This window comes from Phyllostomus hastatus, unplaced genomic scaffold, assembly GCF_019186645.2.
Source record: "Phyllostomus hastatus isolate PE091 unplaced genomic scaffold, TTU_PhHast_1.1 phas_contig_196, whole genome shotgun sequence".
Lineage (NCBI taxonomy): Eukaryota > Metazoa > Chordata > Mammalia > Chiroptera > Phyllostomidae > Phyllostomus > Phyllostomus hastatus.
The window spans coordinates 23730526-23748105 of NW_025333709.1; the positions used below are offsets into that span (position 1 = coordinate 23730526).

The 17580-nt window shown below is 41.5% G+C and overlaps 1 protein-coding gene across 5 annotated transcripts in view; it reads right to left on the reverse strand.

The window, feature by feature from the left end:
* RFC1 (replication factor C subunit 1) overlaps positions 1-17580 on the reverse strand; it is a 61184-nt gene that overhangs the window by 13511 nt on the left and 30093 nt on the right. For 3 of the 5 annotated variants that reach the window (XM_045834352.1, XM_045834351.1, XM_045834355.1), the window contains 9 exons: positions 16962-17039; positions 11984-12061; positions 10589-10676; positions 10066-10116; positions 9447-9727; positions 6792-6899; positions 4949-5128; positions 3698-3802; positions 829-1228 (listed from right to left, as the gene is read on the reverse strand). In XM_045834352.1, the coding sequence (XP_045690308.1) occupies positions 829-1228; positions 3698-3802; positions 4949-5128; positions 6792-6899; positions 9447-9727; positions 10066-10116; positions 10589-10676; positions 11984-12061; positions 16962-17039 (1369 nt within the window). The remainder of the gene's footprint in view (positions 1-828; positions 1229-3697; positions 3803-4948; positions 5129-6791; positions 6900-9446; positions 9728-10065; positions 10117-10588; positions 10677-11983; positions 12062-16961; positions 17040-17580) is intronic. The other 2 variants (XM_045834354.1, XM_045834353.1) reach the window with 1 other exon arrangement.

The window sequence follows — 17580 nt, forward strand, 5'->3', positions numbered from 1 at the left end:
CAGTTATACTAACTATTACAAGTAAACTGGCTTTATCAGCCAATGCCTAGCGACCACGCACATGAATGAGCCAGTCATCCCTCTGTCCTATTTCTTACATCCTCCAGGGGTGCAGATGAAGCTCAAACAAACCACTACCAGTATCTGTGATCTGAAACCTCAGTTCCACCCTTTTGTATATTAAATACGTATGCCGTGGGTGTTCATATTCCATGACAAGCACACGGTGAGCAAGCGCAGAAACCAAAGAAGCTCAGGACTGTCAGGCCTACCAAAGGCAAACACGCTACCGGGGTTTGGGGCTGCCTGAGCTGTAAGTGTGCCGCAGCCTCTCACTTGCCCTTCCCCCAAGTCCCCCTGGCCCTCCGAGCAGCCTGGCTCCCCTATACCTGCAGACTTTTTGGTAGGTGTACTCCCTCCCCTCCGTTCACCTAGCTGACACCTTCTTGGTTTCCAAGTCTTGGCTCAGCCATTCCTCCAGGGGGGAAAGCACACATCCCCCTCCCTGACCACACACCCCACCCCCTCTGCACCCTACGCTTACCCCTCCAACAGTACTCAGCACATTACAGTTCAATGGCTGGCTCCTACGTGCCCCCCGCTGCCCATGAGCTCCACGCGAGGGACTGTGTTTTGTTCACGACAGCACCTCTGGGGTCTAGCACAGCCCCTGGGCTCAGAGCCGGCTCTCCACGAGTGCCTGCTGAGAGAGGCACAGGCCAACTATCCGACCTCCTCACAAATGTGCCACTGAGCAACAACAGGGTGACACACACACACACACACACACACACACACACACACACACGAATGAAGCTGTAGAATCACCGTGTCTCTGGTCCTCCGATGGGCTCTTGTGCCAGTTCTGGAGCCAGCGTAGGAGTTTGTTGGCGCAGCTCTGGTCACCCTGCTGTCCGATGACGGCCTTGAGCGAGGCTGGCTTGTACTTATCCACCCAGAGCAAAGCGGCCACTTTGTCTTCCCCGTTGCCATCAGCCGCTTGCCCAGCGCGGCCATCACCACGTGTCTGCTCCGCCACCTGCTCCTTGAAGCCCAGGCCTCTCGGAGACACACCTGCTTCCTCTCTCACTGACTTCACACAGCCGTCCTTTCTGGGAGTCAGTCTGCACCTCTTGGATTCTGATTCGTTCTTAGTCGGACTACTTTTTCTTTTCCCTTGGTCATTTTTTGAGGGTGTTCTCTGCAATTTGGACTTTTCTTTATTCATCTTAAAAATTGGAAAAGTGAGGGAAAAAGAAACCTGGTGAGATGGACAATTTCTACCCTGCCTAATGTGCTCTAGAGGACAATCTCAGATACCCAAACAAGCGACCCAGCTGGGTGTGCCTTCTCACAATGGACCCTACTTGTGGAAATCATCACCTTCCGAACTTTAAAGAAATGAACAGCAAACACAATGAAAAACACCCAAATGCAATTTTTAAAAATAAGTAATCCAGTATTAACTTGAAAACAACATGGTAGAGGATTAAGAGATTTTTATGTCAGTTTTCCAAGCAATTAAAAGTTAGTGCCTCCAAGTCACATACATATGGTGCCAGGTGGGTGCCAGACTCCGGGGGGTCACTTTGTGAGCTACATGATGTCTGACCACCAAGCCGCATACCTGACACTAATGTGATATGAAATGTCAACTGTAAGTGAAAAATAAAGTTTTCAAAGAGTTAATGCTTCCACAAAAACCTGTACATAAACGTTCACAACAGCATTACTATATTTTTTTATATATATATTATTATTTTATATTATACCCCCAAACTAGAAATAAGCCCAATGTCCACCAACTTTTGAACACACAAACTGTGGCATATCCACACAATGGCATATTAATCACTAATAAAAAGGAGTACTTTTTGCTAGGTGAAAGCAGCCAGACACAAAGGGCTAACTACTGCACGGCCCCTTTAAATGACAGGTCTGGAACAGGCCAACCCCCAGACACAAGGTGGAGTGGTGGTTGCTGATGGGCACGGGGTTTCTTCAGGGAGTGATGAAAACGTTCTGGAAGTGACTGTGGTGATGGGTGCACAACCTTGTGCATACGCTAAGAGCAACTGATTTATGATTTATAGACTTAGACAGGTGAATTCTCTGATTTTAGGAATGGTGTGTGAATAACAGTGAAAAGGGGTGAATTCCTTTTAAGAATGGTGTGTGAATAATAACCAAGTAATAAATTTTGTGGTGTGAATTTAAAAAAAGTCCTGACGGGTGTGGCTCAGTTGGTTGGGCATCATCCCGTGAAACGAAAGTCACCAGTTCGACTGCTGGTCAGGGCACATGCCTGGGTTGTGGGTTCAGTCCCCACCTGGGGCCCAGGCAAGAGGCAACAGATCAATGTTTCTCTCCCTTTCTTTCTCCCTCCCATCCCCTCTCTAAAAGTAAATAAATAAAATCATTAAAAAAATGGAATAAATAAATAAATTAGTGCCTCTTTACCAGTTAGTGAATGATAAAATTACTGAGTGAGTGTCTGAGGAGAAACGAGGTATTATCATTGTCTTAAAGTATCTCCCCAGTACGTTTATCAGTTACAAAGGGAAAGTACTCACTTTGCTAGTGGAGAAACCTGGCAGGCGTTAACTTAACCAAGTACCAAGGTTACTGTCACCAGTCATTAAGAGACGTCTGATGTGATGCACTGTGAAGTGAGTGCACAGTTCTGCTTCTGTGATAACCTCACCAAAAGGGCAAACCCTCAAGCTAATTATAAGAAAACACCAAAGAAATCCTTTTTTTTGGTGGAAGGGCTCCTCCAGGAATGACAAAAGAACTGTCACAGATAGAAGGAGAGTAAGCTGCAGCAACTAAATGCAGTGTGGAACCCGGGAACAGAAAGAAGACAAGAACCTTGGCTACAGGCACACCTGTGTCCTGCGCTTGGAAAAGACCTGTACCTATGGGAATGGATGAGGCTAGCATTAGGAAAGGCAGAGAGGCAAAAACTGCAAGGGTCCTAGAAGCACCAAATTCTCCAGCTCTAGTAATTCCTACACCAGGCCCACCCTGCCCATACGTTAGTTACGTGAGCCACCATTTTCCCTTTTTGCTAAAGTTAATGTGGGCTGGGTTTCTAGCACAACTGAGAAAGTTCTAATACAGCTTTCATTGAAAATGAATTGATCATGATGATTCTTTTTTTTTTTAAAGATTTTATTTATTTATTTTTAGAGAGGGAAGGGAGGGAGATGAGAGAGAGAGAGAGAAACATCAATGTGCGGTTGCTGGGGGTCATGGCCTGCAATCCAGGCATGTACCCTGGCTGGGAATCGAACCTGGGACACTTTGGTTCCCAGCCCACGCTCAATCCACTGAGCTACACCAGCCAGGGCCATGATGATTCTTGAAAGTATCTTTTAAAGAACTCTCAAGCAATAACCTTGCACAAAGTCACTGCAAGAATATGGAAAATATGGGAAGTTTAACAAGTAGATACGGTAAGTGCGATACACTGTCTTCCCTCTCTCCTCACATTCCTTTTAAAAAGGTAAGGAAACACACCACAGAAGATGCCCAGAAGTGGAGTCCACCCGCTCAACAGGAAGTAAGGGAGGTTCATTTGCAGCAGAAGGGGAAGTCAATCTTTTTGCCAACAGCCTGGTTCCCACCCAAGAAATGTCTATGAATTAGGAAAGTTGCTATAAACCAACTTAAATCAAATTCATTTTATACAAACCTCAGCTTCAACTGCTATTTCGTATTTGGACTTCTTGCCTGGCATGGTTCGGATCAGATCCAATAGGCCATCCTCATCAATAATTTTTGTCCCCAAGGCTGCTGCCTAGTGATCAAAAATGTAAGTCATTAAAAACCTGTATTCTTCTAACCATTACTTCTGTTTTAAAAAAAGACTCTAAGGCCTTTTAATGGGTGAAAAAACACACTTGTAAACTAATGCTGGAATTATTTTTTGAAACCATATTCATGAAAAAGTGCCATTGAAAGGAAAAAAATGACAGATGCATCCCTAAGAATAAGCAGGTACCTGAGGTGTCACACTGGCACTTTTCTGGAGTGCTCTCCCTTTCCCCCGACCCTCGAAAGGGCAGGCACCAGCCCTCAGTCCGCTCTGCATCCCCTCCCAGACCGGCCTGTCGGGCAGACTCCTTCCCCACCTCCCTCCCTGCTAACCCAACTCCAGTGTGTCCGTCTCCCAGTGACAAACTACGACCAGTCTAAGGCCATCAGGAGAGTACTCATCCCCCCAACTCCAGTCACAGCACTGAATAGCCACGCGGCAGCTCTGGCCAACGACACGTAAGTAGAATCTCACAAGAGGAGTCCCAGGGAACACTCTTGTAAAGCCAGTCACAGCTAGCATGACACCCTGCCACTGCCCCCTTTTTTCTGCCATGAACACCTAGAGCTGTGGCCATCTCCCAACACAAGGCAACGTGCACAGAGTCTAAAGTTACCAAAATAAGGACGAAAGAGGCAGAGAATGGAACTAGCCTCACTGCATTACTGAGCTGCTGAACCGTCCGCAGCAACTGCCTACCTCTGGGACTCGTGTTACATAAGGGAACAAGCAGCTCTGTTTGAACCAACCTTAGCAAAGTATTCTGTTACTTGAGCCAAACACAATCCTACTTACAGAGTTCCAATAAGAAACTTAAGTGGCATACATAAGAGTACCTAGGACTTAAAAAACAAGAAAACTGTTATTTGCTTTGGTCTTCAAAAAAATACTTAAATTAGAATACTACACTAAAAAAGTCAAGTAAATAGGAGTTATGCGCATTCAGTTGGAAAACCAAAAGCCTGGGCTCAAAGCCAACTTTCATGCAGAAGAATTAACATGGGGAAGGAATTCCTTTTCCTTTTCTGGTCTTAACTCTGTGTAAAGGGCATTATTACAAATGGCCACGCCAGGAGCCTACCAAAACAGGCAGGCATTTCCGCGTGCCGAGAACACAGCAGCACCCACCTTGTCCCGCTTGGACTGTCCACTGTCACGACCCATGACGAGGTAGTTTGTTTTCTTGCTGACATTTCCGGTCACTTTGCCTCCGTAACGTTCAATCAGAGACTTGGCTTCATCTCGTTCGATGGACTCCAGCACTCCTGTGATCACAAATGTGAGGCCTTCCAAGCAATTTTCAGCTCCCTGCAAACCAAAATGTTCAAGCAGAGAGGAAATTACATGGTAGCTTTCCAAAGAAATATTTGGCATCAGAATTGCAGGAAGTTGATTTTTCTCATTTGACATCATAAATAATCTCAGCATGAAAAAATCTGCTGGAAATTTACAGCAAGTAAGCAGAACCTGAAATTAAAATCCCGAGAAACTAACATACAAAACCAGCAACAGAAAATACACATTCAATACAGTTAGAAAAGCTTATTGAAACTAACCATTCATACTATTTTCATTATTATTTTTAATATTTAAACCACTAGTGAGCTCGTATAACTTTAAGTAAACTAGATACAATCCACCTACAGAAACTCTTGCTATTGTTAAGAAAGAAAAGCTTCAATTCTGAAAAGCTAAAGAAGTTCAAGCTCCTGCACTTCTCTCTGGCTGTTTATCCTACGACAGAAATCTAACAATCTGCACATAACTTAAAAGCAAAACCATATTGTCTCTTAGTTGGAAGGATAACTTAAAAGACACTGGCCAAAGTGAGCTGGATGGAGACATTTAATCTTAATGGAAATGTGTAGGTGGGGGAAAAATGGAGACAACTGTACTTCAACAACAATAAAAAAATGTGAAAAAATAAAAATAGAATAAACTCTGGAAAAAAAGAAATGTGTATAGTTATAGACATTTTGTTATTTCTGCAATGGTTCAAAAAAGATAAACCAAGCAAAATGAAAATTATGTAAACCATCCCAAATTACTTCTTACTCTTTGAATAGAGAATTGAACAGACTTAAAACAGGCTTGAAGGGAAGCTAAACCAGATCCAAAGGCTAGCACAATACAAGTTCAATCCTTTACCATCCGGGAAAGAAAAGAATAGCTCTGAATCAGCTAGGAGAGAAAAGGTTTGACTAACGACATCTCAAGGTCCCTTATCACAGAATAAGAAGCCTTCTCCTATGACGATAAACCTAACCACCTGTACATAACTTAAAGGCAAGATCACGTTATCTCCTGGTTGGAAAGACTCTGCAATTAAAGTGATCTTGTGAACATTACAGGTAAACGCTTCTCAACAAATTCAAAATAACTTTATAAACTTCAACATGCAAGGCCTTTCCCCACACCCCAATCATCTATCATCCCCTGAATTAACATCCGCTGTGGCACTGAGTATCTTTTTACCTTCCCAATCTCAGCACCTCCAGCTTCCCCACCAAACTCTTCCACTCCAGAACTGCCACCGCGGGGCCAGCAACCACCCAGTACCCTCGGCCCCTCCTCCAGCCCTGCCCACATGGCCCTGCCTTCACTGACACTGACTGTCTGTCCCTTGGGGACACCACTTTGCCTACAGTCCTCTCAAGCAGAGAGGCTTTCATACACCTTGTACAAAAGGCGAGGCTGGCAAATATATCACAGTTCTAAGTAAATAATTCACTTAAGGCCTCTTTCCTGAGTTAGACCATAAGTACCAGGAGGGCACAGAATCTTGTAAGTGCTGCATGCCTTTCCGAAGCCCAGCCCTACCAGGGCTACTTGTAGTTAAAAGAAAAATTTTCTAAGCACTAAGCAGTGACTCGTAATGGGAATAAAAACCTCTAACTAGCAAATATGGTGACTGCAGCTTTTCTGTTCTCTTCAGTTGTTCGCTGACGCTGTGCCTTCTCAGCACTCTTACCTTCGGGATTTCCTTGGAGCCTAGAGCTTTGGGACCTTCTCGATTTAAGTAACTTCGATATGCTTGATAATTAGCGCGTCTCTTTTCAGAATCTTCAGGACTTACAGACTTTAAGGATAAGGAAAGGAAATTGAACAGTCAAGCAAAATGATGTAAAATTAAAAATACATACTAACGAGTAAGCATTAAGTCACTCTGTACTTGGTCCTGAAGTTAACATTCCTAGCTACAAAGGAGTCCCCATCCTACACACGCCTGGCTGGTACACACCAAAGGCTGATGCCCTTGTCACACCTTTCCACCCTCTTCAAAGGCACACAGGTGTCTCGGGGCAGATTAGGTGCATAAGCCAAGTCGCTAGCCTCAAGCGAAAAAAATCAAAACATTGTATTTTATAAAATTTCAAATATGCACGTGAATTTTGAGTTCTACTTCACAATATACTCATGTAAATTTGCTCACACCAGAAGATATCCTACATTTATCCTACAGCTCTGTGCTCCCCTAAAACAACCCAGAGGGCCCCACGCCCCTGGGACATTCACACTGCAGCCTGACAGACAATGGCCTCACATACACCGAGAGGCAAGCTTCCCTCGAAAAACCAGACACATTCTATAAGCCGCCACTCTCCCTGCTAGGTTTAATCTCTCCTACTCTACTCGGGAAATCTTACACTGGGTATCTCTCAGAAAACCCTGGGGAAATTTTTCCAACCGTAGATCCCTAGACTCACCCCAATTTTCTGAGTCGGAGATATGGGGTTATGGCTAGGGCATGTGTATTTGTGGGGAAAACATCCTAGATAATTCCAACTCAAAAACCATCACAAAATGATCTTTGCTGTTTTTACTACTTCCTGTTTTACATTATTTTTAACTTGTAAGCCACCTCAAGTACCTTTGAGAGTAGACAAATATTATTTCAATGTAAATAAATGATTTAATCAATAAAACAAGTCGCTTTCGTTATAAGTTAAATAAGCCATTATAGGTTGGTCCTAGACCAGAACACTACATTTAAACCAGGGTTCTCAAATGCTAGTGTGCGTACATACCATCTGAGAGGCTTATTAAAATACACCTGCCCAGCCTACATGCCCTGGGAAACCTTATTTTTAACAAGCTTCACAAGAGAGCCCAGCACATATCAAAATCGAGAAATTATTTATTTATAACATTAATTCTATGAAAAAGATAATACTGAATTAAAGTGACTTATAAAATAACTTTGAAGTGTACCCATTTATAAAGTCAAAATTATCTGACCAAGATAGATTAAATTTAGTAAACAGAAGTTCTCAAAACTGCTTAAGTAACATTTGAGTCATTTCTATTCTAACTTTGAAAAATACAATGAAGAGTAACAGTACCACTTGAGGAATTCTCCTTTAATGGAAATAGATAAGCCTTTGTAAACTGAACTGTTTAGAGTGCCTGAAGAAAAACATTCATCCACCAGGTAAGTATTTATTGAAGAAAAATCTGAGACCAAAAAGCTCACTCTCCCCTCAAGCATATTCATGAGCACTGACCACAAACAGCAGCAGCAAAGACCTTGAAACCATCACCACGTCGCTGCTCTGCGCTGAGAAGAATGGTGACGAGCAGTTAAAATAGACAACATTCTGCTTTTAAGCCTAAGTCCCAGAAGGCTTGAAGCAACTGTGGTTTCTCATTATGAATCTAAGGTAGTTCCAAACTGAGATTCTAAGAAAACTACTCTCTTCTCAAAATATATGAAAACACAGAAAACTTTTGAATCCATTTTGCATGATTACACTGTTTTTTCCTTTGGAAATGATTTCAGTATCTCAACATTGTTATATAAGAGTAAAAGGGAGTACAGGCAGGAAAAACACAAATAATGATTATTTTAATAACAGCAAAAACTTACATAAAACTTATTATGTGTCAGATACTGTTCTAAAGTGGTTTTGCATATTAACTCGTTATTATCTCTATTTTACAAATGGGGCAACCAAAGCAGAGAGGGGGAGGAGCCAGACCGGCCGCACAACTGCTCAGTGGCAGCGCTAGGACCTGGAACTGGCTCCAGGTCCATGTTGGGGCCACTGGGTTACACGGCTTTTTTTGGCCTCTGTCACCTACCAGCTGGATTATCTTTAAGATTTTATTTCTTTCTTTTTAGAGAGAGGGGAAGGGAGAAAGAAAAGGAGAGAAACATCAATGTGTGGTTGCCTCTTGCACGCCCCCTACTGGGATCTGGCCCACAACCCAGGCATGTGCCCTGCCTGGGAATTGAACTGGTGACCCTTTGGTTCACAGGCTGGTGCTCAATCCACTGAGCCACACTAGCCAGGGATAGCTGCTTAGTCTTATAAAAGTCACTTAAACGCTTTCAGCCTATTTACTCATCTTTACAAGTTAAGTAATAAAAATAAATATCTCATAGGGTTGTTGTACAGATTAAATGAGATACCGTATGTTTTAGCACAATATCTAATACACAATAACTATATTTTAGCTATATTAATAACCTGCTAATTTAGCTATATTAATAACCTGCGTTCTGCAGCAGCATCTAAATAAGATAGTATCCAAAAGGTACATAAAGTTAGAAATAAAACTTGAAAATAATCAAACCCAAATCAACACATAGCCCCAACATGATACACTTTTTGAAAATTTCTACCTCTTTTTTAGTGGGAGAACTTTTCATTTTCTTAGGACTTTTTGTTTCTTTCAGTTCAATGGCACTTTCTTTTCTTTTTGTGGCCACAGGCTCTGTTTCTTTAGAAGAACTCTCTCCCTTCTTTTTCAAAAGCGCCAGCTTGGTACTAGCTTTGGGAGAAGTCTCTCCCATTTTGTGAGGTGATGACTTGGAATGTTGCTGAGATTCTTTGGAACTTTTACATTTAGTTTGCTTCTTAGGACTGTAGTTCTTCTTTTCATTCAGAAACTGTTCTGTTTTTCCTAGGAAGACAGAAAAGACTATGATTGTTGTTTTTAGAAAATGATAACCAATAACGAGATTATTTTTTCATTTCTCAACTGAGTAATCTTAGTAGCACACAATGTCATGCGTGATTTCATAACGTTTACATTAAGATTTTTAGTTCTTTATATATCACATTTATTTTTTTAAATTAAACATTTATGTTACTTCGTTGCACAACCAGTTCAAATTAAGGTAGCTGTTTTTAAATACAAATTACTCATTAATTTAAATAATATGGTAAACTACATCTAAGAACATGGACTTTATTCCACCCATAATTTTCAATGATCTGAAATTTATAGAGATAACTTACTGGTTATAATGTCACATAAAACTCTGTAATATAGTCTGAAAGCCACAAACCCTGGAATTTAAAAACTAAAAGTTACTATGTGAACAGTTTGACTTACAGGATTAAGACCATCTATACTAGCAGATGGCTAAAGACCAGAACCACTAAAAAATAAAACCTAAGGACAATCAGTGGGAGAGCTTCAGATGACATGAACTACCGGTCCACTCTATGAGCTTGAAACATCTAGTTCTTTGTCTTCCTACGTTGCCACTCACACGTTGCACTAGTATACTTGGAAATTAACATGCTGCCAGGAGCTGTCAAACATTTCTCACAACGATCATACAGCAGATAGCATCCTGCACCAGCTAACATCTAAATAGCTTTCAAAGTATCAAAGTGGAACGTGCTCCAATATTCCTATGAAATAGTGTCTACTAAATATAAGGCAATTATTAAATCAAATGTTTAAACAAGGTTATCATAAATTTTCTTCTATAAAGGTAAATGTTCCGGCTTACTTTTTTCCTGCTAGTATTACCTTTATAAGGATCTTTATGTTTCTCTGCTTTACTTAAATTGGCCTGGACAGATGAGAATGTTTCTCTCTCTTCTGGGTCCTTTAGAGCCTAAGAAAATTTTAAAAGTGTCAAATGTGACAAATAATAGGATAACTATTTTGACAAAATATGTTAACATTAACAAAGTTTTTAATTTATGAATTTTAAAATTAAGAGCCATCTTCCAAAGTAGCAGGATAATACAATAAATTTTCATTCACTTATCCACATTTATGGGGCAAATGAAACATGTTTTATTACTTCTAACTTTACAGATGTGAAAATGGATGAAAAGGGTCTAAAAAATACACTGAATAAAGAAATATCCCAGCTCTTCCCAAGTCGTGAGTCTCTCATCTCAATTCTCAAACCGCCAGCATTAGGAGGCTAAGAACTAAAATGCAGGGTGGGAAGGAGGGGACGGGACTAGTCGAGGCACATGTAAGAACAACCTGTGGACATGGACAACAGGGTGGGGGAAGAACAACCCGTGGACAACATGGACATGACGGGGGAAGTGGGGGGTAGGCAGGGCAGAGGAGGGCAAAGGAGGAAAAAACGGGGACAACTGAAATAGAATGATAAACTATTTTTTAAAAAGAAAAACACCAAGGCAAAAAAAAAGAACTAAAATATAAACCCAGAAGACATTAAAAACGATCTAAAGTTCAAAAGAAAAATGAGAGAACACTTTCTCAAAAGAGAAGAATACCCATTCTCTCTCCACAGCTCCCTCAGAACTCCCTTCTCCAAAGAGGTCACAAACTGGGGCGTGTGACACAGTATTTTTTAATAATTATAACTGGAATGTCTTTAGATGGAGTAAGGCTTTTCAAATGATGAAGTCTCCACTACTCACTACTGTCTTACATCTGACTGCTGTAAAGTATTTTTAAATAGTCAAATATTGATACTGACAATATTAACAGAATGGGACTCAAAATAAGTAAGTCTAAAATAAATCCATACTTAAAAAAGAAATCTTAATGCTTTTAAAGATGCCCAAAAATAAACTCATTATCTGAGACCGTCCTATTGCAGACCGTGAAGGTAATTAATTAGAAATGGCAAAACTGTGCTTCCCAAAAAGACGGTAAACACACAGTCACTAAACTTGAGGTTCCCTGCAATTCCCTGTTCTGTGAAGCAGGGCTCTGGTCGGCTGCGGCTCCATCAACCTTCCTTTGGGAAGAGTAAGTTCTTCCATGAGCTTCCCCAACAACATGTTTATAAATTAAAACAATTTAGCTTCTTTCTAGGAGAGCTACTCATGATTCTATCTCCAGAGCTTAGAGTACACAAGCTCTGAAGATGTGAACGGGAATGTTGGTCTGCATTGTATATTCAGAGTGCAAAAAGCCCAGCCAAAACGCCACCTTTTTCTTCTTAGGTTCTTCATCCAGCATGGCTAATGTTCTGGCAAACTCTTCATCTTCGTGCAGTTGTCTCTCCAGCTGTAAAAAGTGTCAACAGAGTGAGTTGCTTTTTTTCTTTTTGTGAATGAAAGTTTTAAAATGTTGATTCATAATACCCAGAAGAAACCAGAACATTTTCCAGAAAGTAACGTTTTCCCTTTAATATTAACAGTTAAGTATTATGGGCTTGCCTCACTAAGCCATGTTAGATTTCAGAACAAACGCATCTACTTTTGCAGGCATGACAGATAAACTGAGCATATTTTTAAAGCCATATTTCTCACTTATAAAGTTTAAAATCTACAGTTTTTTCTTAATGGTCCTAATGCAACACTTACAGATCCCTTATTTCTAGTTATTTTTAAACTCTAGAAAAAGCTCTGCAAAGAATCTCACCCTAATAGGAAAAAAATTGTCTGGAGGACACAAAAAAGAGTGAGTCTAAGAAATCAAGAAATTAAATTTTTCTTTCCACACAAAAAGTAAGCTATACACAAGCATAACTATCACTTATATCATCAAACTCCTATTTCCAATTACTAATTCAAACATATCTGTTCTGACTTTTGAAAATTTAAGTCATCATGTCAGCCAGAAACCTTCCTAACACGCTAAATGTTAGCGCAGACATTCTAGTTACCCTTGCTGTTATTTCCAAAGATTTTCACTGTCAGCAAAGTGAAACTCTTCCAGAAAAGAGCAGTGAATATTTCTCATTAGAAATTAAATGTTTTTATGCCCCCTGATAAAATGGCCTAATATAAAATTGAACAAAGGCATCCCTGTATTATTTAAACAAATGAAAGGACCTCAAAATCCATCCAATCCTAAAAAGACTTGGAAACTGGCATTGAGTCTGATAAGACAGTGTAACCAAGCGTTTTCTTACTAATAAATGAACTAAGTCAAGTTACAGAGAACTATAAGCCTGAGAGATACACATCAACATATTCCATTGTTTAGTATCTCCTTACCATAACCTGAACTACACATCTAATTGCTAAAAAGAATAGGAAAATCTTCACCATAAAAAGGTACTTCAAACTCTAAACCTCCAGCGACCCTGCAAGAATTTCTGGTAGAACCCTATACTGTTTTTCCAAAATGTCACACTATGTAGTACACTTCTAGCCCTGAGGATTCTAGATGCTTTAGATGACAGAAGAAATTTAAATATTTCCATCAAAAATTCACTATTGGTGATTATGCCCTCATGTGATCAAAAATCCCACGTTTGAATACAATGGTGAGCACGGCAGATGGTGTTTAACATACTGTCTACATACAGGCTGGTTTAGATACTGGACACACACTCAAAGGAATAAACAAAGAGGTGAATGTGAGGGGGGAAAAGGAGAAAAAAGGAACTTATCTTAAGAGGGATAGTTAGGAAAGACACCATCAGTCACTAACACCCTAAAAACTCTTCATCAGACTAATGAATTATTCAGGTGAGATTCTGAAAGAATGCCACAGGAAGGAGAAAATAGGGAATTGTGACACAGAGCACCACACCTAGCTTGGAAAGGATGGGGTAAGACTCCAGTATTTGCGACAGGTAAGAACTCGGGTCCCTAAAAATCATTTCAAAATTTTACCTAGGCCATTTGTGCTACCTTGAGCCATGTGGATACCTGCTTTGTAGTTTATGTAATTCCAAGTAATCAAGTAAGAGGAAAAAGATTTTGAAAATACCAACTGTAAACTGTCATGTTAATAAAATGTGAACAAATCCAATATATCCCAGAAGAGCAGAATACCACTGTCTCACAACAATGCGCCAAGCACCGAACTGAGCAGAGGCAGCCCAGCGGCGGAAGGAGACAGAGACAGCCCTGGGGGGTGGAGTGCACAGCCTGTGTATCGGAAGACATTTCCACTGCAATTCTTCTTTTTTTATCATTGTTCTATTACGGTTCTCCCAATTTTCCCCCATTGCTCTCCCCTACCTCGCCCACCACTCCCCCTCCCCTTCCCACAGGACATGGAAATGATCCATGCCCATGGGTCATTTATACCTGTTCCTTGACTAAACCCTTCCCCTTCTTTCCCCCGTTATCCCCCTCCCCCACCCCCTCTGGTCACTGTCAGTCTGTTCCTTGTTTCCATGCCTCTGGTTCTATTTTGCTCATTTGTTTGTTTTGTTCATTAGGTTCCTAAACAGCAATTCTAACAAATATTAATAGTAGCTACAATGAGGTACAATAGAGTATACAGGAGGGGTTTCTAATGTAGTTAAGGGAATATGAGAAAGTGATACTTAAGCTAATCAACAGAAAGGGGATTCAAACAGCAGGTAGGTACCAAGAACAGGAACCTCTGTCAGAGATGGAGAGGTTCCTGCATTTGGCTGCCATGACATACCAAGCTTTCCTCATTTCCCTACTTCACTAGCCACTTTTTTTTCTTTTCCTTTACTGAATCTAGCGAGAGGAGAAGGGAGAGAGGGAAGACAAGAGTGAGAGCAAAAACATCAGTGTGAGTGGGAAAATTGGCTGCCTCCCCTGTGTGCCCTCACCCTCCTTTCCCTGACCTTTATCTAAACGTTAACAGAGCTCAACCCCTAGGCTTCTCCATTACCTTTCTCACCCCACAACCTCATGCAAAGGCTAGTGGTTCCCAAACACACACCTTCAGCTCGGACCTCGCCCCTGAGCTCCAGATTCCACTATCCAATCACCCACTCTGCACCTCCATTTGGAAGCCTATTAGGTGTCTCAAACTTAACATGTCCAAAATAGAATTCTTGATTTCTCCCTACCAGTGTTCCAGTCTCATCAGTTGCTCAGGCCAAAAAACATGGAGCCTATCTTTGAATCTTCTTTTTCCCTCCTACCTTATATCCAACCTACCAGCAACAACTTGAAGGTTGCATCTTCAAAGCATAGATTATAACCACTTCTCATGATCTCTTCCATTATCACCCTGGTACAAGCCACCAGCACCACTCACCCACCTACCCTGCCCTAAGAGTGTCCCAACGGATCTGCTTTTGGTCTGGCCCCACCACGGCTTACTAGCCTCACAGCAGTCAGAATAATTTTCTTTGAAGATTCGTCAATTCGTGTTACCTCTACTCAACACTCTAATGGCTTCTCATCTCATAGAGATTAAAACCCAAAGTCTGTACCATCCCAAGTCCTTTTGGTATGGACTAAAGACCTGTCCTGACGTAGAGTATTTGCTGCTGGCCATTTCTCAAATTCATCAAACTCAATCTCTTCTACCTCGGGATGCTTGCACCTGCTGTTCTGTTTTGAGAAAGACTTCCTCTGGGTAGCCAGCCTCATGGCTTGGTGCCAGCTTCATGTCATGCCCCATTATCACTTCCTCAGAGAGGCCTTCCCGACCCCTCTACTTAAAACACAACACTCATGCTCTTTCCGGCTGGCGCCAAGCCACGGGCGTCTCCCGGGACAGCTGGCAGAAGCACCGCAAGACTGGGGGCAAGAGGAAGCCCCACCACAAGAAGTGGAAATATGAGCAGAGAGGTGGAGGCAAAAGGCAGACAACTGTACTTGAACAACAATAAAACAAAATAAAATGAGAAAAAAATGCGGAAATATGAGCTGAACACCAGCTGCCAGCACTGAGACTGGCCCTCGCCCCCCACACACAGTCAGGAGGGAACAAGAAGCACCATACCCTGAGGCTAGACAAGGGCATCTTCCCCTGGGGCTCGGAGTGTGGTCCACGCAAAACGAGGATTACTGATGTGGACTCCAGTGTACCCAACAACAACCTGGTCCACGCCAAGCCCCGGGTAAAGAGCTGCATGGTGCTCACTGCCAGCACACCGCACCAACAGTGGTACAGGTCCCACTGGGCACTGGGCCGCAAAAAGGAGGCCAAGCCACCTCCTGAGGAGGAAGAGATCTTAAAAAACAATCCAAGGAAATTTGGAAGAAATATAATGCAAGGAAAAAGAATGCCAAATCAGCAGTGTGGTGGAGGCGCAGTCCCAGCAGGGCAAGCTTCCTGTGTGCACCCTCTGAGACCAGGCCCACGCCGCAGAGCAGATGGCCCTGGGCCGGAGGACAAGGAGCTGGGGTTCTGAGCACAATCAAGTCCCAAAAGGCAAACAAATCCTCTTCCCTCCTATCCTAGCTCACGTAATAAAGGTGTTTATTCTAAAATAAAAATGGAAACAACACTCATAACCCTAATGATCACCCCAAAATTACCCCTTTAGTTTTCTCCATAGCACTTATGATGACCTGACATAATTGTTTTTCACTGTAGCATCTGTAACACCTATGAGAACTGTGTCATGCACTCAGGAAGTGCTGAACAAATACTCATTGATTGAATACACAAGTTTACCGCTCAAGACAGCACTCTGAACTGGAAACCAATTTAGGGATCATCAGCAGCACATCCAGACTAATGAAACTCACAGAAGTGAATGAGATCACCCACAGTGAAGAGAGTTATGATCAAATTAAATTATTTAACTATACTAAAGGAGGCTTCCATTCAAAGAAATGTAGTAAGATAGCTCTAAATAAATAATTATCCCCTGCTCTTATCATTATTTTAGAAAACTTAGATTTTCATGTTAGAGTTTTACTTATTTTACACATAACTCTTACGATGAGATTCAATCTAAAATTAGCCTAGAATGATCTTTTTGGTTTTTTTTTAATCCTCACCCAAGGATATGTTTATTGATTTGAGAGAGGGAGAGAACCATCCATGTGAGAGAAAAACACCAATCAGTTGCCTGTCGTACAAGCTCCAGCCGGGGATCAGAGCGAAAACCCAGGTATGTGCCCTGACCAGTAATCAAACCCACAACTTTTTGGTGTTAGGGACAATGTTCCAACGAACTGAGCCACTGGCCAGGGGACCTAGAACAATCTTGACTGTTTACCTGGGTGGACTAAATAACAAGTCTAAACGTGAAGTTGTGAACGATATCTAAACAAAATGGCAATACCTCTGCATCTTCATCAAGTTGCAATTGCTTGGCAATGGCTTCATCATTCAGTCTGGAATCATTTGCGTTTTGTGAAGGCTGTATTTCAAAGAAAATCAAGCAAGATCAGCATAAACCTTAAGTTAAAGATAAGGTGCTTTTTCTTGACTATAGCTGACTAAATACACCAGTGAGAATTAACTTTATCAGTAATGAAACAGTCCCAATTCACACCAGCCAGAAAGTCATGGTTCTCGCTTAATTCTATTGAAATATTCAAGAAAAGTACCCACCCGCCCCCCGCCACAACACACACAAAAGAAAACCACTTGTAGATTAATGCCTTGGTTTGAGAAGTAGTCTACAACACCGGCAAACCAGCAGGTGAGAATGATCCCACTGTCCTATGGAGGCGCTAATGGAACCAACAAACACTATTTGGCAGGTTTTAACACAGGGGACTACTTTCACTATAATTTATCTGTATTTCTGCTTCCTAAATTTCCAGAAAAGGGTGAATCCAACATCAGCCAAGGTATAAAGTGTCAAAAGTGAATCACAGGTAGGCTCTACTTATAAATCATGCACTTATAGCCTCATTTGGAAATGAATTTATTGTCCAATTTTGTCTGGCTGAGAT